The 18,616-nt window shown below is 53.3% G+C and overlaps 7 protein-coding genes across 7 annotated transcripts; 3 read left to right on the top strand and 4 right to left on the bottom strand.

Annotated features, from left to right (window-relative positions):
* Positions 1 to 258: 258 nt before the first annotated feature.
* Positions 259 to 2,017, top strand: COCCADRAFT_21959 (uncharacterized protein; the record flags this gene model as incomplete). The annotated part of the gene is made up of 2 exons (XM_007708818.1): positions 259 to 784; positions 903 to 2,017. The coding sequence occupies 2 exons, from the start codon at positions 259 to 261 to the stop codon at positions 2,015 to 2,017; spliced, it is 1,641 nt and encodes a 546-aa protein (XP_007707008.1).
* Positions 2,018 to 3,280: 1,263 nt separating this feature from the next.
* COCCADRAFT_21958 (uncharacterized protein) lies at positions 3,281 to 5,707 on the top strand (the record flags this gene model as incomplete). Its single annotated transcript, XM_007708817.1, has 1 exon — positions 3,281 to 5,707. The coding sequence occupies one exon, from the start codon at positions 3,281 to 3,283 to the stop codon at positions 5,705 to 5,707; it is 2,427 nt and encodes an 808-aa protein (XP_007707007.1).
* Positions 5,708 to 6,056: 349 nt separating this feature from the next.
* Positions 6,057 to 8,201, bottom strand: COCCADRAFT_82457 (uncharacterized protein; the record flags this gene model as incomplete). Its single annotated transcript, XM_007708892.1, has 2 exons — positions 6,057 to 6,191; positions 6,243 to 8,201. 2 exons carry the CDS (start codon positions 8,199 to 8,201, stop codon positions 6,057 to 6,059), a joined length of 2,094 nt encoding a protein of 697 aa, XP_007707082.1.
* A 351-nt stretch (positions 8,202 to 8,552) lies between these two features.
* On the top strand, positions 8,553 to 9,500 carry COCCADRAFT_643 (uncharacterized protein; the record flags this gene model as incomplete). The annotated part of the gene is made up of 4 exons (XM_007708788.1): positions 8,553 to 8,980; positions 9,049 to 9,094; positions 9,145 to 9,295; positions 9,346 to 9,500. 4 exons carry the CDS (start codon positions 8,553 to 8,555, stop codon positions 9,498 to 9,500), a joined length of 780 nt encoding a protein of 259 aa, XP_007706978.1.
* A 231-nt stretch (positions 9,501 to 9,731) lies between these two features.
* On the bottom strand, positions 9,732 to 14,396 carry COCCADRAFT_82708 (uncharacterized protein; the record flags this gene model as incomplete). The annotated part of the gene is made up of 1 exon (XM_007708891.1): positions 9,732 to 14,396. One exon carries the CDS (start codon positions 14,394 to 14,396, stop codon positions 9,732 to 9,734), a length of 4,665 nt encoding a protein of 1,554 aa, XP_007707081.1.
* A 1,021-nt stretch (positions 14,397 to 15,417) lies between these two features.
* On the bottom strand, positions 15,418 to 16,763 carry COCCADRAFT_32285 (uncharacterized protein; the record flags this gene model as incomplete). Its single annotated transcript, XM_007708848.1, has 2 exons — positions 15,418 to 16,612; positions 16,705 to 16,763. 2 exons carry the CDS (start codon positions 16,761 to 16,763, stop codon positions 15,418 to 15,420), a joined length of 1,254 nt encoding a protein of 417 aa, XP_007707038.1.
* Positions 16,764 to 17,672: 909 nt separating this feature from the next.
* Positions 17,673 to 18,361, bottom strand: COCCADRAFT_82580 (uncharacterized protein; the record flags this gene model as incomplete). Its single annotated transcript, XM_007708890.1, has 2 exons — positions 17,673 to 18,092; positions 18,143 to 18,361. The coding sequence occupies 2 exons, from the start codon at positions 18,359 to 18,361 to the stop codon at positions 17,673 to 17,675; spliced, it is 639 nt and encodes a 212-aa protein (XP_007707080.1).
* Positions 18,362 to 18,616: the final 255 nt, after the last annotated feature.

Below are 18,616 nucleotides of genomic sequence, written 5' to 3'. Positions count from 1 at the left end.
CTCTTTGATCTACAATATCTATTAAGTGACGGTCTCGTTATTGCGAAACCGCTCCCCAGTCATTCCTTCCACTCCCTCTCTCTACTACTACTACTACTCTCTCTTCAACACCCTACATACTACTAATAACCACGTCCTTCCATCTTCACTCGGTACTACACACAATCCCTCATCCATCCAACCAACTATCGGACTGAAGCAACGACACACACCTACTCTACTCACAACTACACCACCTTTCCACAACACCCATCTGCAATGGATGGTTCATACCCTATTCACCCTACCCAAGCTATGCAATCACCATTCTTCTACTACAACCCAGATCCTCAAGGCGAGAACAACCGCCAGCACGGCCACTTCACACCACACCCTTCAGGACAATCAACTTTCCAGCCACACAACATGTACTACCAGAGGCCCACATCAGCAAACTCACAAATGTCCTACCCTCAGACTGCCTACGCCAGCCAAATGATGACTCCAGTCGCGTCGCCACAGCCAATGTACCAGAAGCCAGCCATCCTCATCCAACCTCAGGATTCCCCCTACCTTCACCCCATTGAGACCGACTACTCTTTCTCGCCTGCTACTCCTCCTCTGTCATCATGCGGCAGCAGCACCAGCAGCCCTTCCTCATACGACATCCTCCCCACTCCTCTCCACGACATGTTCCCCGGTGAGGGCATGGAGGGTGTAAAGCAGGGCTGTGAGGGTGAGGTCTTTTCTGAGATCCTTTCGGCCGGCCTCGAATGGCGTTCAACCACCCCACCAATGACACCAGGTAAGTTTGCTCACTGCTGAAGAAAAAAACCGTCATGGTTGCGTGGCTTGTTATCCGCAATTAACCGGGTGAAATGTGTGTATGTGTGTGTGAATGGCCTCGCTAACTTTTGCTCAAGTATACATCCAGCCTCCTTCAGTCAACCAGGGTTCATACCTTCTTTCCGCTACTTCTTGCCCATCTCTTTCCCCATCTCCTTCACCTCTTCCCCGCGCTACCGTCGCCGAGGCTGAGAACAACTTCTGCAACCCCCGCGATCTTACCGTCTCGGCTGCTTCTGAACTCCCCATCGTCACCCTCTGCCCTGGTGACGAGGAGCACAAGGTTGTTTTCAAGGGTGAGGCTGCCAAGGTTGACAACATTGAGTCCGTGCAGGCCTTCAGCTTCAACGGCCTTCCCACCTTTGAGCCCCTGTTTGAGCTCGACTGCGAAGACGACTTCAACGGCCTTGTCAACTTCTCCACCGACAACACCCAGTTCCTCGGTAACAAGCGCCAGCGCACTGACCTTGGCGCCTTCTCTCCCGAGGACGACTTCCTGAGCGACGAGAGCTTCACCGACTTCGAGGAGGAGCTTGTCCACAGCCTGCCTCTCACCCCCGCCGCTAGCGAGTTTGACACCATGTCCGCAGTCAAGAGGCAAACTGTCAAGAAGGCCCGCTCCGCCTTCAGCGAGACCGAGTCTGACTTCCAGGGTAAGCAACAGACATCAGGTGATGAGCACACCGTGTCTGGAGCCTCAAGCCAACAAGAATCAGGTCAAGCCGAGAACGCCGTCGCCTCCAGCTCTGACGAGAACACCACTCCTGTCGCTCCCACTAGCCGCCGCGGTCGCAAGCAGTCGCTCACTGACGACCCGTCCAAGACATTCGTCTGCACTCTCTGCTCTCGCCGCTTCCGCCGCCAGGAACATCTCAAGCGCCACTACCGCTCTCTCCACACTCACGACAAGCCCTTTGAGTGCACTGACTGCGGTAAGAAGTTCTCCAGGAGCGACAACCTCTCCCAGCACCAGCGCACCCACGGAACTGGCGCTGTCAGCCTTGAGGTCATGGGCTCCGACTTCCACCACGCCGACATGCAACACGGCCAAGGTAGCGCGTTTGGTGCACAGGCTCCTTCCACCATGGGTGAGATTCTCTACAACGCCGCTGCAGAGATCCCCACGTCAAGCTCCGACGGATCCGAGCACGAGTCAACACCCAGCCAGAAGAAGCGCAAGAGGAACGAGTAGGCATTTGTTTTTGTCGCGTTTCCTGCCTTTCAACATTTAACGACCCTTCATGACATTCACAACACTTGGTAGAAGAAACTTGCATTACGCGAGGCGACTGCTAGTCTTCCTTGACGTCGATACGCAAAGGCGCCATTGCTAGACAGGCGGCGAAGGTTTCGCACTTGAGCGGTCTGAAGCAATTCAGACCCACACAAGAGTCCCTTGCTTCACTTCACCTCTTGTATTCTACGCGTCCGATCTTGGTGGCACACACACACACTTTGATATTAGCCTCTTTTTTTTCACACTTCATTTTGCGCGTCGGTTTGGTACGTTTCTTCGGGGTTCTGGAGCGAGGAGACTGGAGGCAAACCATGGGAAGAAACGGGATTAGATTTGGTTTTTTTTTTCTCTCTCTTCCTTCTTCATCTTCCTTTTCGCTTGGGTGTTCTTTTTTTCCTCATGACGACATGGCCAATTACCCTACTCACCACCGGCCAATTGTCGCCGCGTTGCCCTCAATTGTTCATCATCACTCGTTGTAATTGGGGCTTTGTCGGTGTGGGATCTATCTTCCCTCCCGACATTTGCCACCTCTAACATTCTGGGAATCTTCGCTTCTTTTCTTCTTCAAACCATACACATGTAATCGTCTGAACTGCTCAGCACAAACACCACACACACCCCTACTACCTACACCTCCCTTATTAAAGCTCTATCGTAGCCCCAATTGTAGGTTAACGGTGCTGGCACTGTCCGACTATCATACATAGCAAAAAATGCGTTACACCGACACTTTCGGCCTCTATCTTTTTCTCTTACTTTTTCCAAACGCCTTGCATGTGAACTGGAGTGAAGCCGCGTAATGCATAAAGTTGAGTGCTTGCCATTTCTTTTTCCGCCCTAGGTCTTAGGTGATCAGTTCGGTGGCCGGGGGAAGGAGGGGCGATTGGATTGTTCCTGAGCATGAACTTACCACTTACATGTAAGTAGTAGTCAGCCTGTCAGCAGTGCAGGCGTTCCTTATTTTGGAAAACATTCATGCCGTTCTAGCGTGCGGGCGGCGCGCAACTTTAGCGAGTAATACCACTTCCAATCTGCATTTACACTTCGACTGCATCGGGCCGCCTCAACGCACCCTTCCACCCAGCGTCCGAGCCTAATCTTTTTTTTTCCCTTCTGTTGCGCCTTTTTTTGTTGCTCGTGTGCCCAGCCCAGCCCAGCTCAGCCCGGCAGACGGCGGCAGCGGCTAACCCTTCACTCACCATCTAAGGCGGCGCCATGGCGCAATCTCTAAATGTCATCGCGCTGATCTCGGGAGGCAAAGATTCACTCTTCTCCATACTCCACTGTCAAGTAAACGGCCACCGCGTCGTGGCCCTGGCCAACCTGCACCCGGGGCCCTTGCCCAATGGTGAAGAACAAGACACAAACAGTTACATGTACCAGACGGTCGGACACTCTGTAGTCCCTCTGTACTCGCAAGCACTGGATCTGCCGTTGTACCGCCGACAAATCACGGGCACAGCAGTCGATTCCAGCAGGGATTATGCGGCGCCGTTGCCCTCTTCTTCTTCTTCTCAGCAGACGCATGGTCAAAAACAAAAGTTAGCCACTCATCATCAGCAAGAGATAGTAGAGGATGATGATGGGGGTAAGCAGGACGATGAGACAGAAGATCTTATCCCATTGCTCAAACGCGTAATGCAAGCCCATCCAACCGCCAACGCCATATCCACCGGCGCAATCCTAAGCACCTACCAGCGCACGCGCGTGGAATCCGTAGCACTCAGACTTGGCCTCACGCCGCTGGCGTACCTGTGGCAGTACCCGCAGCTCCCGCCGTACGAGCAGTCTGCGCTCTTGCGCGACATGCGTGCCGTTGGGCAACAAGCAATTATCATCAAGACGGCTTCTGGCGGGCTCGACGCGTCTTTTTTGGGGCTGGATGTCGCTGGTGGCCCGGGTGCTGTGGCGCGGTTGAGCAAGGCGATGGGCATGTTTGGGGACGAAGTGGGTGCTGGGGCGATTTTGGGTGAGGGGGGCGAGTTCGAGACGCTCGCGGTGGATGGGCCGGGCCCACTGTGGAAAAAGAAGATTGGGGTTGAGGGCGAGGCGGTAGTGCTGGAGGGGGGACAGACGATGTTTAAGGTGGTGAAGAGTTGGGTGGAGGAGAAGAAGGACATGGGGGATGTAGGCGCGCTGAGGGTGCCCGAGGTGTTTGACGATGAGTTTGCAAAGGTGTTGGAGACGCTGGAGAATTCGAAGTCTGATATGGCGGATGGTACTCGGGAGAGTATTACAACTTCCACTAAGCCATCAACCAACGTCTTCCTCCTCCCTACAAACACCATCCACTCTACCCCCACCCTCCTCACAATCTCCAACCTCACCTCCCCTACCACCACCACCACCCCATCAACCCCCTCCCGCCAGCTCACATCTATCCTCCTCCTCCTCTCCCACCACCTCCGCCAGTACCGTGTCCAAAAATGCAACATAACACACACCACCCTCCTCCTCCGCTCCATGTCCCACTTCACAACCTTAAACCCCCTCTACGCCTCCTTCTTCACATCCATCAACCCCCCCTCCCGCGTCACCGTCGCCTGCTCCGACACAATGCCGGAAGGCGTAGACGTGATGCTCAGCGTAATCGCAGAGCGAAGCGAAAAAAGAGAGGGGTTGCACGTGCAAAGTACGAGTTACTGGGCTCCGGCGAATATCGGACCGTACAGCCAAGCTATTTCTGTCCCGCTACCTTCTTCTTCTTCTTCTTTCTCCGGCTCCGGTGTTGTAGGAGACGACGATGGAGAGGAAGGGGATAGAGAAGAAGAAGAAGGCAAGAGAGTAGGCGACATCGTCTACATAGCCGGTCAAATCCCCCTCCACCCCGCCTCAATGTCCCCTTACACCTCGCACGGGTTTATAGGCCAAGTCGCGCTGTCGCTGCAGCATCTGTGGCGCATTGGTGCGGTGAAGGGGGTACGATGGTGGACTGGCTGTGTCGCTTACATTCCTTCCTCCGTCACCTCTACCACATCTTCTTCTTCTTCGGTCCCACCACCCACCCCCACCGCCATCCACACAATCCAGCAAGCATGGCGAAACATCCATCTCGCAAACCAACCCACCACCACCACCACCACCTCCGACAACGAAGAAGAAGACGAAGAAGAAGATATAGACCCCTGGGACGTCCTAAACACTCACCCCACCACTTCCTTCTCCGATAAACTTCTTCGCCGTCGTATACCAGATTACACCGCTCTCCACTCCCCCACCTCCACCTCCTCTTCCTTCTCTTCTAATCAAGCACATGTCCCAATACCACCCTGCTACACAGTCCAAATATCCTCCTTGCCCCGCAACGTAGATATAGAATGGAGCGCCACTGGTCTTACCGCCTCTGGCCTATCTTTCTCAAGGGATTCATCTACAAAAACAACTACCACATCAATCCAAGGCAGCCCGGCGCAGTTTTTCAGCTGTGAAGTAAGCGGGGAAGAGGATGTGGGAATGTTGAAGGAGAGGAAGTGGACGGTTGGTACGCTTTATGTTTCGCGGAGTGCGGGGTTGGGGTGGTGGTTGGGGAGTGTGCTGGAGAAGATGGGAGGAGTGCAGTGGGTTCCTTGTGAGAGGGTGTGGGGGGAGGGGGCAAGGGAGGTTGGTGCTGTGTTTTTGGGGCGGGTTGATGGGGTAGAATGAGTATGATTGAGGAGTGAGGACATGAGGATATGATTGATGAAGTAGATGAGTGAGGATACGATTGATGAATTAGAACGATTAGAAAAAAAAAAGACCGTTAATCATTTCAAATCCATGAATTCCGTTTAGTCATGTCCGCAAAGTGTCTATATCAGACGTTAAAGAACAACTAGCTAAGCTGCCATGCACAACAATCCCATGTTGTGTGTACCGAGTCCTGCACCCAAACGCCGTACGTTTCCCACGTGTATCTGTATACGTGTATGGTATAATACAAAAAGAAGAGAGGTGCTTTTACTTTTGTTTGTTTCATTCATCTCGTGCATGTCATCCATCAAGGGTATCATGTCTAGGCAATGTTCCCGGCGAGGCCGAGAAAGAGGGCTTGAGCTGCGAGTTGCAAAGTCCAGATGCCCACCTTTTTTATTCGTCGCTTGCGTGTAGTCCTGTCTTCGAGAACGTCACGGGCAAAGGCATCGTACATCTAAAAAGGTTAGCACATCGTTGGAGTGTCATGCAAGGGATTTCGCCATACCTCTTTCGATACCTCCTCCATCAAGCCGCTATCGTACAGTGTCCAGCTGCCGTCAAACTCGCTGACCTTCTTGACCACTCTGCAGTTGACTGGAATAAAGCTACGGCTCGAGTTGATGTATGCGACAATGGGCCGCACAAGAGCGTTGTTGACGTACGAAATGTCTCTGGTGAAGATGGGGACGGCAGCACGGACGTCGTTGAGGTGGACGCGCATATCCATGATCATGTAACGCGACTCCTCTCCTTGTTCAGCATCAGAGTTGTCATCGTGATGGTGTTCATCAAAGCCATGGACGGCATGGTCGGAAAAGTGATGCTTGCGCTGCTGGGTGACGGTGGCTTCGACACGGTCGTACATGTCAGACATGACCTTGGCAATACTGTCATCGTTGTCGTTGGGGAACATGACGTCGGCAACAATGTCGACATTTCCTTCATGGATCCAGGAAAACGGGCCCTCATAGCCGCGGTTGAGATGGTCGATGTTGAGACCGTCGATGCGTATCCGGCTATGCTTCTTCCAGGAGCTGCCATCCTCGGAGGCGCGACCGCTGCTCAATTGAGCGCCCGTGTAGTTGTGGGTTTGTCGGGGGTGGATGGTGAAGAGGGAGTTGTCGAATGATCCAGACATCATGTTTGCAGAGAGAAAGTCGTAAAAGAGCCATTGCTTCCGCAGCCTGGGAAGGTCACAGGAGAAGATGCTGACGGAAAAGGGGCGGAAGCCATTTGGCTGATATACAGTCACCAGCAAATCTTCCATTTTGAACGAGTCGAGCTCAAAGTCTCCAGGTTGGTGCTCGTGCTTGTATGACCTCGGGTCAACGCCTTCGATAGTGCGCACTGAAGTTCGATCGACTACCCCGCGGATGCCCTTGATCTCAACATCCTCCAACAAGCCTTTGCCGTTGAACCACTTGGAAAAGGACAAGGTGATGTTGACAGTGTCTATGGAGATGTCGAACTGGGTGTAGTTTGTATCCTCCTCTGGCTCGGACTTTGCCGGAATCCCGTCATGTGCGTCCTTGCTATGCTGAGCCCGAGCAGCGGCGGCGGCAGCTATCTCCGTATGTGAACCTTTGCTGACCTTTCCTGTGCCTTGCCCGGGACGGCGCGAGACGAAGACATTGCGGAAAGAAATGACGCCGTCTCCCCACTTGGGTACTACGGCAGTCTCGAAGACGACTTTGATGCCCGAAGACTTTGTCAGATAGTTGCCAATCCACTTGCCAACCGTTTCTTGAGAGAAAGCAGTGTTGATGAGGAAGATGGTCAACATGAAGAATGTCGTAGTTCCTAGGATAACCCATAGTACATGGGCGGCAATGACCCACGAGAAGAGGGCGTATATCTCATCGGCATTGAAGGGACGAGTGCTCCGGATGGTGAGCCATTTGAAGTGGATCTTGATGCGCGACCAGAAGCCAGAGGCAGCGGCGAGCAGCTCAGCTTTACTAGGGCGATATATGTGCGGGAGGTGATGGGGTAGGCGGTCGAGGAGGGGCTTTGAGGTGCTTGGAGTGTCGGCTTCCTGCTTTGGTTCTGGCTCTGTCTGTGAGGGCTTGGGCGGCGCATTCGGCTGGGGCGAGAGATTGGCCTGCGGAGCCTGGCCAGACGGACGACGCTTATTGTCGGAGGAGGACGGAGTGAGTGAGCTCTTGCTACGTCGGTCGCTGCGTGTATTCCTTCTCAGTGCGCGCGAGGCCTTTGAAGAGGCATGCCGGGTCCATGCTGCGAAGACGACCTTGGTGATGCTATGCTGGGCGCTTGGTGCATAGAGTGAATTGACAGCGGGAAAGCAGGCCAGCCATGGCGAGGGCGTTGCGCGAGGGCGTTGGGTCGTGGATGCGGTCGAAAAAGCATGCCGAATGGGAGGGCAGGCAAAGGCAGCGCCCTCTCTCAACAGCGGGCCAGCGACGGGGCGCCACAGCAAGCCGAGCGTTCGCACATGCTTGTTCATGATAAGCGCGGCGGGCACATGGTCGACGTCTGCAGAGTGGGTGGGTGCGGACAGAGGGAGAGGAGGGAGTAAATGGCCTGGCTGGTATGTCACTAAGTGAAGTAGTCGTGACTGTATAAGGCTTCACGTCATTTCATTTGCCCAGGCATTTATTGATTTGCCCGCCCGCACAAGAGGGCGGCGGCAGAGGGACATTCGCCCGCTAGTCCGCTTTCGGCACACCATTCCGTCGCCTCTCCAAATTTCTTGACCAGCCCCACTCGTCGCGCTCGACGACACCAATTGACCAGACACCACCCGTACACACTGCAATATAGAGGGGAGAAACAAAGAAAAAAAAATATACACAAAATGCCTGCTCCCACCGCCCTCCAGCGCCGCCCCGAAGAACTGGCCGACAATGTCGCCCTCGAAGCCTCGTCCATCTCGCTGCCCACCGAATCCGACGGCGACCTCATCTCCATGAGCATCGACCCCGTTGACGCCCCCAACACAACTTCGGATGCGCCCGAAGAAGACATGCCCATGGTCGACGAGAGCGGAAAGCCCAAGTTCCCCGCCGCCAAGTCGATACCGCTCGCCTTCCGCCGTGAGCAGCGCAAGGTGCCCATTCCGCCGCACAGGATGACTCCGCTCAAGAACTCGTGGCCCAAGATCTACCCGCCGCTTGTTGAGCACCTCAAGCTGCAGGTCCGCATGAACACAAAGAGCAAGAGTGTCGAGCTGCGCACCTCGAGCGCCACCACCGATACGGGTGCGCTACAGAAGGGAGAAGATTTGTACGTTGATGTCTTGGGTGGAGCAGCGCTCTACATACACACTACAGGAACATGCTGACTCTCTGCAGCGTCAAGGCTTTTACTCTTGGTTTTGACACAGACGACGCTATCGCGGTATGCACCCACAACCCTATATTCGCACACAGGCGACTAATACCTTTTAGCTGCTCCGACTAGACGATCTGTACATTGAGACGTTTGAAATCAAGGACGTAAAATCGCTCTCGGGTGAACATCTCAGCCGCGCCATCGGCCGTATCGCCGGTAAGGACGGCAAAACCAAATTCGCCATTGAAAACGCCAGCAGAACACGAAGTACGTCTTGCTTCCTTTTCGTGATTAGACTCGCCTCTAACAAGCAACAGTTGTTCTCGCAGACCAAAAAATTCACATCCTTGGCGGCTTCAAGAACATCCACATTGCTCGCGAGTCCATTGTCAGCTTGATCCTCGGACAGAACCCCAGCAAAATGTACGGCAACCTGCGGACCATTGCCGGAAGGATGAAGGAGAGGTTTTAGATGCGCAATAGAAGTACTTTCAGAAGAGGGAAAAAAGCGGCATCAGGCATTTACATGGCGTTAAGGCGAAACGGATCGGGAACAATGGCAGGCAAAACAAATACCATCTGACATGACTTGACGAACGATTGGAAGACGATGGAGCTAGCGACATTTTGCTATCATACGGCTATATACGCAATTTTTTTAAACGATTTCCACACACTTCACTTATCCTTTTTGTCCACATGATCAAGCCTTGTTCCTCCTCCCCACCATCCCTTTAACTCTCTCAACCCCCTTTCCCAACCCCCCAAACACAGTTGCAAACCCAAAGCTCCAACCCTTAATCCTAACACTCCACACAAAAAAATACACCAACGCCCAATTACTCACGCAAAACGCAGCGAAAATGCCAAAATCCCTCCATTTATCGCCTGCCGATATATTCAGCGACGCAAGATAATCGTCGCCTACACTGTAGGCACAGTACTGGCATTCCGCCGTTGCATTGGGATTAACCAGGTATCCCGGGGCCGTTTCCAAAAAGCGCCTCGCATAGTCCTGGCAGGAGATACCATTTGGCGTATCAAACACGGCCGTTTCCTTGTCCGCACACTGGACGGGAACACCCGTCATAGTCGCAGCCAGGACACCTGCAATCCAGTACGTAGCGGGGTTAACATAGTACATCCAGTAGCGCCAGAAGACAGGGATAGCGGCAAACGGGCGTACGACGCCGTTGAAGAGGCCGAACATGACGAAGAAAAAGGGAAGGACGTTGGAGATTACGGTGAAGGAAGGGGCGAAGGCGCAGATCCATTGGCCCCAGGAAGATATGAAGAGGAAGAAGAGGAGAGTCATGAGGAAGACGTAGCCGGCGGTTGCGGCGTCGGATGGGAGTCCAGTGGGGAAGTACCAGAGGAGAAAGTATACAACGCTTGATACCACCGCCGCGGGTATCTCTGCTACGACTTGCGCGGTCGCGAATGCGGTCCAGCCGTATATTCTAGAGGGTAGTTCGCGGGCGGTCCAGAGAGCCATGTTTGAGTAGAATTTGGGGACTACGCCGTTGACGATTGTGGGGGGCAGGAGCACGATAAGGAAGATTGTGAAGAGCCGGTTTTGCAGGTCGGTGGTGCTGGTGCTGAGGCGGTAGAAGGTGAAGCCGTTGAAGATGCCGAGGATCACAGAGACGAAGAGTTTGGAGTAGAGGTATGAGGGGGAGCGGTAGTATTGGGTTAGAGTGCGCAGAGTGAGGAGGCGGGTTTGCGTCCATGTTGAGGCTGCGAATTCAGAGTCTCCTTGTTTGTCTTCGATGGGTGATGGGACGAGTTTGCTGCGGGATGACTTGATGTTCTCGATTTCTTGGAGGAGTTGAGCGTTGTTGGGCGACTTGAGCCATTCGTCGTTCCAGTCTATCTTGGTGCCGTCGGCGCGCTTGATGGGTTTGGCGGCAGTTTCGAGAATGAATTCTGCGACGTTCTTGCTGGGAGGGCAGTGGACGCCACGGGTGCCAAAGTAGTCGATTACGTCTTTGCCGTTTTCGCCAACGGGGCCGAAGTAGAAGGTGTTGCCGCCTGGGTTGAGGGCGAGGATCATGTCGAATTGCTGGATTAGGACGCTGCTGGGTTGGTGGATAGTGCAGACAATGGCCTGGCCAGCCTGTGCAAGCTTCTTCAGAAATTGTACGATGGAATATGCAGAGTTGCTGTCGAGACCACTTGTGGGCTCGTCGAGGAAAAGCAAGAGTGAGGGCTTTGCGGCGAGCTCAACACCAATAGTTAGACGCTTTTTCTGCTCGACGCCCAGGCTTTCGATTAGTGCATCTTGGATATCCTCAAGTTCAAGGAGTTCAATAATCTTATCGACATAGTCCAGCTTCTCTTTCCGAGGTGTCTTCCTGTCCTGTCGCAAGAGGGCAGAGAACTCAAGGGCCTCGCGAATCGTGGCTGTGCCGTCGTGAAGATCCATTTGCTCACAAAAACCAGTGCCGCGCTGGAATGATTTTCCCAGATTCCGGCCATCGACAAGAAACTCTCCAGAAACTACTCCAGTTGTCTGTCGCTGCGAAAGGGTGTTGAGCAGAGTCGACTTGCCTGCACCAGAGGCACCCACAAGCGCAATCATGACACCGGGTTTCGCGTATCCGTTGACCTTGTTGAGAAGTTTTCGCTCACCACCCTGGTATGGAACGGTGTATTTGACATCTTTCCAGGTAAAGACACTTTCGCTGCTTGAGATAGACTCAAGTGCCTCTTCCTCGTGGGCAGTAGCGTCGGAGCTCGACACCGACTCACCAGACACCACCTTCTCTTCATCCGCAGGGCCATCTTCCTTGACAACCTTCTTTGCACGCTTAGTCTTTGCGAAGATCAGTGCACCCCCGCCAGACTTTGCAAAGGAAATCGTCTCAGTGGCAATCACTGTCACCGAGATATACAGCACAGCAAAGGCTACCACGACACCAAAATTACGCCAAAGATTTGCCCGCGAGTAGTTGAACGACGCCTCGAGGTAGTCTGCACCAGATACTGATCTCGAGTTCGGCGTTGCACCCGTCAAGCTGCATCCTTGGAAAGCAGGGTCAACACCAGGACCCTGCGGTACCAGCTGGCTGGGAGCGCACTCCATCGTCCGGTCGGAGAATTCGTTAGTGAGAACAGCTTCAAAGGAGTATCCAACCGGGTTGACCCAGTACAACCACCCAAACCAAATGTACTTGCCCAGCAGCTGCGTCTTGGGAATAGCATAGCCAGTGTAGACGATGAGGAGATTGAGTGCGAGACCAGCAAATCTCACTGCATCATCGATAGTCGGTGATAGAGCAGCAAACATGCGGTACAGTGCAGTGACACAAAACGTAGTGGTGTAAATGAAGAGAAAGTAGATAAAGAATTTGGACACATCGGTATCGAGACCATTCATGAAATACATGATAATCGAGAACGGAATGACCTGTGCCAGCAACAGGGGAAAATCCTGTACGACGCGAGCAATTACCACGGCACTGGGACGGTAAAAAGCGTAATCCTCGTGTCGTTTGACAACGTCGCGTCCGGATACTGCCTTCATGAGTTCAGACAGCTGGAGCCAGCCAAGGAAGAGAATGGAGAAAAAGCCAGAACCGCCACGGGTAAAGGCACCAGAAGTATCCATAGCTTGGCCATAGAACAGCGATCCGACGATGAAACTGTTGGAGATGATGATGAAGAACTTGGTGTAGAGCGTCGTCTTATCTCCCCAGGTTAACCAGAATTCTCTCTGGGTACAAGCGATGACCTGGCGGAAGAAGGAGACCGTGAAAGGCGATTTCTTGCGTACAGTCTTGCTCTTGCTCTCGCGGACGGCTCCCTCGAACTCTTTGGCATCCATATATCCGCTTCTCTCCAGCTCTTCCTCGTACTCTTGTATCTCCCTGAGTACGCTCTTGTACGCCTCACTCTCGCGATACGCCTTTTCGAGCTCCTCTGGTGTCTTTGGTGCCTTGTCCTCGAAGCCAGGACGGAACTGACGCTCGGTAGGGTCGGTGACTGCTGTCAGGAAATCGGCCGTGGTTTGGCGCTCCGGGCACTTGAAGCCGAGGTCGATGAAGTACTGCTTTGCAGCACGTGCTGGGCCCTGGTAGATGCATCTACCAGCGTCAATGACCATGACTTTGTCCATTAACTCGTAGATGCCTTCGCCTGCTTGGTATAGGGTGACTAGCGTTGTGCGATTACTCATGTCGGTCATGATACGCAACGACTTGGCGTAGTCAAGAGCAGTACTTGCATCGAGACCCCTAGTACTATTATCCCAACAGTTGATCGTGCTCTTGGTGGCAAGAGTCTCGGCAATAGAGACACGCTTCCGCTCACCTCCACTGACTCCTCGAACGTACTCGTCTCCCACCTTTGTGTACTTTGTGTGGGATATACCAAAAACTTTGAGAAGCGCCTCAAGTATGATCGGAATCTCGTGCTTCTCATGCTTCTTGGTCTTGTTGGTGAGTGCAAACTTGAGTGTCTGCCACACGTTCAGGTCAGCCATGTGAGAGTCGTCTTCTGGGTTGTAGTTGACTTCGCCCCTGAATTGCTTCCTCTGCTTGTCGGCGGGTATACCCCCATATGACACCTCACCTTCAACAGCAGCATAGCTCTCTCGGTTGTTGGCAATGATCTTGAGAAAAGTTGAACAGCCAGATCCAGGTCGTCCTAGGACTAGCATCATCTCTCCATCCTTGACAACGCCGGAGAAGTCATGAATCAAAGTCCGCATATTCTTGTTTTTTCCAAACCTAAGTGCTGGAAATAGGTTTGTTATGATGCGGTAAAGGTCCGGGCCAAACGTTCCTAGGATAGCATCGGGCAAGGTTCTTGCAAAAGAGGCGGTAGATCCTATGCCCTTGACTGTGAGGTTCTTGTAGACGACGCCAACCTTCTTGGCTGATTGGCCATTCTTGCGCTTCTCAAAGTGACCTTCTCGCATGAATTGGCCAAGTTCAAAGTCTTCTTCCTTTTCGCTGGCGAGGGCGCCTCCAATGTCACCGGGCTTGTCGTCTTCCGCGTCGCCTGTGTCTTCCTCGGCGCGTGAAACCGACCCTCGACGTTGGGTTTGTCGAGTACTGATCCTACTAACAGTCCGGGACAAAGCATCTGATCGACGTGATTGGGCTCCGCGTGATCGTGACCTGGACAGTGAGGCAAGTTCTCCTCGGAGCACCTCGAGATCTTCTGCTGCAGTCTTTGAGTCGAGCTTTCCAGCGTCGCGTTCGCCCCATGTTCCCGCCCGTTCAAGACGCTCACTATCGGGACTCTCGTCGCCTTGGCTACCGGGAGTTACTGCTTCTTCTCTCCCACTGCGAAGATAATCGTCGTCATGCCATGGGTTACGACGATTATCTCGTTCCGAAGGCGGAATGGAAGATCCCCACATCTTCAAGCTTATAATGAGAGGAATTGGGTATCAAACCGCTTGCTCGAATGAAGGTGAAAAAAAAAGAGGTGCAACGATGTCGTCAAAGTGACTGATTGGAGGCGTGGTCATAAGTAGACTTGTAGATGAGTGCTGACAAAACGGTGTACACTGCAGGAGCAATGTTGACCAAAGAAGATATGTGCCCAGCCTAGGCATCTCTGACCAAAATTTCCGCATTAGACAGCAGGAGGCAACGGAGATAAGCAAGCCATGTCGTCATGCGCAGATTGGCTCAATGATTAACGTGCCTTGCCGAGGAGCTAAATTGCGAGGTGCACCCACTCTTCTCACCGACCTCGCACGCAATCCAAACGTTGGAGGTCCAACTTTTTCTTGCATTACTAATTCACTTCACCGCTGTAGGCAAAAAAGGATACTGAATATTCCCCACCAAGGAAGGTCTCCCTGCATATTTGGAGTAGACGCGAGTCACTCCCCACCCGTATAATGTGGGCCGACTGGTAAAACTGACAAATATGCCTGACCTGGCATGACGGCTGTATATTCGAAATGTGGGATTTACGGTACCCCTCCATGTAGCCCCGAGCCGATGTTTCTAGAGTACTCTGCAGTATATACACACATACATGGCCTTGCATGCATCCTCGCATGGAACGACCCATCCGCGGACTAAGCCTAGGATGTCGATCTTGCCAAGACTAGTAACAGCGTTGTCTTAAGTCCGACACCCGTAGGTGTACGGATATCAGCGTGCTGCTCGGTTGTATCTCCGTATCGCCTATAAGTAAATATGCATGCCTATCAACTTGGCATTCTGCTCTGAAAAGTGTCCGCTGCAAAGTAATCAAGCACAAGTGTATTGCCGCGGCAACTCACAAAGACTCGCATCATGTGATTTGTAATCAATCATGCAATAGAGATAATATTCTACCTTAAGGGGTATTCGCATCTGAATGTAATCATCGGGGTGTACGTGTTGGCTTCGATCATCATCCTCCTAATCGAAATTCTGTTCAGTTTACGGCTTCTTCTCGATGAGCTGAGGGATATCCTCAGGCTTGTTCTTGCCCTCGAGAATGTTGTAGACTGCGGTGAACAGGGGAAAGTCGTCCTCCATGCCCTGGGCCTTCAAGAACTCATTAACCTCGTAGGCAGTGCTGGTACCCTGCAGCTTCTGCCCATTAAGCTCCGTCTGCTCAATCTCGTCAATGGGCTTGCCGCGCTGGACAGCCATTTTTGCGCAACGAAAGTTTCGCCCACCCATGCACGATGTCACAACATCAGCAACACCGCAGCTTTCCTCTGTGAATGTGCTGGTGCGTGCGCTCTCTCCGAAAAAGGCCTTGCCGAACCTGACCATCTCCAGGATGCCAACACGCATGACAGCAGCTTTGGCGTTGTCACCCCATCCCAGACCGTCCACAAAGCCCGCTGCAAGAGCGATGATGTTCTTCAGAGCGCCACCGAGAGACACACCCGCAACATCGTTGACAATGTGTACATGGAAATAAGGGCGGTGGAAGAGCTTGCGGACGTTTTCGTGCGACAGAGGCGGGTACTCGTTGGGAAGAGCAGTCAGATGGGCAGAGCGCTTGCTGGGCTTTGACTTGCTAGGGTCAATCAGGTCGACGTGAGCAGTCAGGTCAACCTGAGAAGCATTGGGTGAGCCACTTGGGGTGGGATGGCGCGAGTCTAGCGGCGGCGGGTCGTATGCCACCGTAGTCTCAGAGTACTTCTCCTGAGCAATTTCAGAGGCAATGTTCGCACCCGACAAAGCACCGCAGTAGATGTTGAGCGTCATACCAATAGTCTCCGACATCAAGCGAATGCCTTTCTCGCTAACATCTACACCCTTTGTGCAGCAGATGGCTCGCGCATATGGGAGAATCTTTCCGACCAGTTGCTGGCATGAACGTGCGATGAATTGATGGGGTAGCACAAAGATGAGTATCGTCGAGTCCTTGCACGAGGCGGGGAGATCGGGGTTGGCAATGACGTTGGGTGGGAGCGTGATGTTTGGGAGGTACTTGACGTTCTCATGGACCCTGTTGATAAGCTGGGAAAGCTTCTCAGGCTGATCTGAGCCGTTGTAGTGACGCGAATCCTTTGGGATTGTGTACTCTTCCTCAAACACCCACATCTGCACTGTTTCTTCAAACAGTGAGGGGTTCTCCTTGACGTTCTCGGCGACTAGTTTAGCCATGGTGGTACCCCTATACCATCAGTCAGTCAATGCCCCCCGCTATCGAGTCATCTTGCATAGCTTCAAAGCACAGCTAAGCACTTCCACATGCTAAGTACGTACCAGTTGCCGGAACCGACCACCGTGACTTTGTGCTTGCGACCAACACCGAGGGATGCCATTTTTGTGTATTCGCGTCTCACTTGGTGCAGAAGGTGTTTGTGTAAGACGCTATCTGGTACGACTGTGCGTTTATATGGGATTTGCAGACAACGAGGAGTGACGTGGAGAGGCAAGCGCGAGGCAAGCGATAATGGCTTCCCAAATTTGCAAAGGGCCACTTTTGCGGGTTCCTATGATGTCTTTGCACAGTCAGTATGAAAAAGAAGACAAATTTTCAGCCGCACAGCAGCTTAAATATCACAAGAGCATACGAGCTGGGGCGATAACAGGCAGACTGACCTCGGCAGCTTGTGATGCGGCGTTGCCGAAAGCTTCAATTGCTATGGCCCAAGTCCCCCAGGCTGGCGGTCAGGGCGTTTTTGGCAGTGGAACTGGACTTGGCAACAAGTCGTCGAGCGAGGGTATGAATCTGCTTAAACGGATGCGGATGTTGACGGGCTAGAGAGAAAAGCGGTAGCTTTGCGTCATGGGATCTGCAGCGTCGGACCTGCGGCGTTTGCTGATCAGCAGAATATGCATGGCCAACGACCAATTGCATGTGAGCAGAGACAGCCAACTAACAACAAAGTCCCGACAACAAGCATCACCAGACAGCATACGAGAGCACAGGGCACACAGTGTAAAAGTAGCAGTATTGGTAGTATTGGGTATTACAAGTCGTGTGTTGCTTCATAACATCGCATTAAGTATCCTCCGAGCGACCGCAACCACCATCAGCAGTGATGAACAAGAAAATGCACAAAGATAAACAGCCAAAGCCATAAAACGCCAACGCTAACACGCTGACGAAGATGAACCTTCTTCAGCGAATGTCCCCACATGGTTATGCTGATAGCAGTAACGCAAGGCCATCTCGTCACCGTCCAACAGGGACCGGCCCGCGACCCTTTTAGTGTCCTGTTGTTGATTTACAAGGCCATTCCGAAGAGGGCAAAGAGGCCACCGGCGAGAGCAGTGGTGCCGTACAAGGCAAGGTTGGCAGCAGCGGCAGGGGAAGGGGTGCTGGAGGCAGCGCCGCCGGAGGGAGAAGATCCAGTCGAGGCGGGCGAGCCGCTGCTGGTGGCAGAAGGGCTCGACGAGGCGGACGAGGAACCGGAACCAGAGCCAGAGTTACCGGCTTCGGTAGCCTGCTCGATGGTCTTGTTGCCGCACAGGCTGTTGCGAGCCTGTTCGCACTCGAATTGAGCAGTCGCGTCAGTGCCAGAGGCAGAGATACAGTTGCTGTACCAGACAAGGCACATCTGGCCGGGGACAGTCTGCTGGTACTGGTCCATGACGCTGCTGACATCGGTACCGTTGCGGCACTTGCAAGAGAACTCGAGAGTGGACTGCACGCGTGTTAGCATTTGGTAGGCGCATGGCGGGACACGCGACATACAGAATCGCACTGGTTGCCGTTGCTGGCAAGCGAGCCGCGACCGCCGCAAAGCTCAACACAGGTGTTTTGGTTGGCCTGGCACCATGACTGCCTGTCGTCCTGGTCGACCGAGTTGGCGGGAACGGTGCAGCACTGGATGGGGGTGTTGAAGGTGCTGTTTTGCGCGGACACGAGGCCGGCAAGAGCCGAGGCGGCGGCGATGAAGGTGGAAGAGCGCATCTTTGTGGATGGGAGCAAGAATATCAATGCCTAAGATTGAGCGGCGTCAGCGGATAGCCGGCAGAGGGATAGGAGTGAATCGGGTAGGATGGGGCAGCAATGTACAGCAGCAATTGCGCGTGGAATGCGTGCGGGTGGTATTACTGGAGGCTGGTGGCGACAGGGAGGAGACTTACAGCGGGATGTATGATGCTGATTTGGTGGAGCGGATAACAGAGGCGGGTGTTGTTGCTGGGGGGAGCAGGAATATATGCT

The sequence above is a fragment of the Bipolaris zeicola genome (assembly GCF_000523435.1).
Source record: "Bipolaris zeicola 26-R-13 unplaced genomic scaffold scaffold_4, whole genome shotgun sequence".
In the NCBI taxonomy this organism is placed as follows: domain Eukaryota; kingdom Fungi; phylum Ascomycota; class Dothideomycetes; order Pleosporales; family Pleosporaceae; genus Bipolaris; species Bipolaris zeicola.
This window is presented reverse-complemented; position numbering and strand designations above follow the sequence as displayed.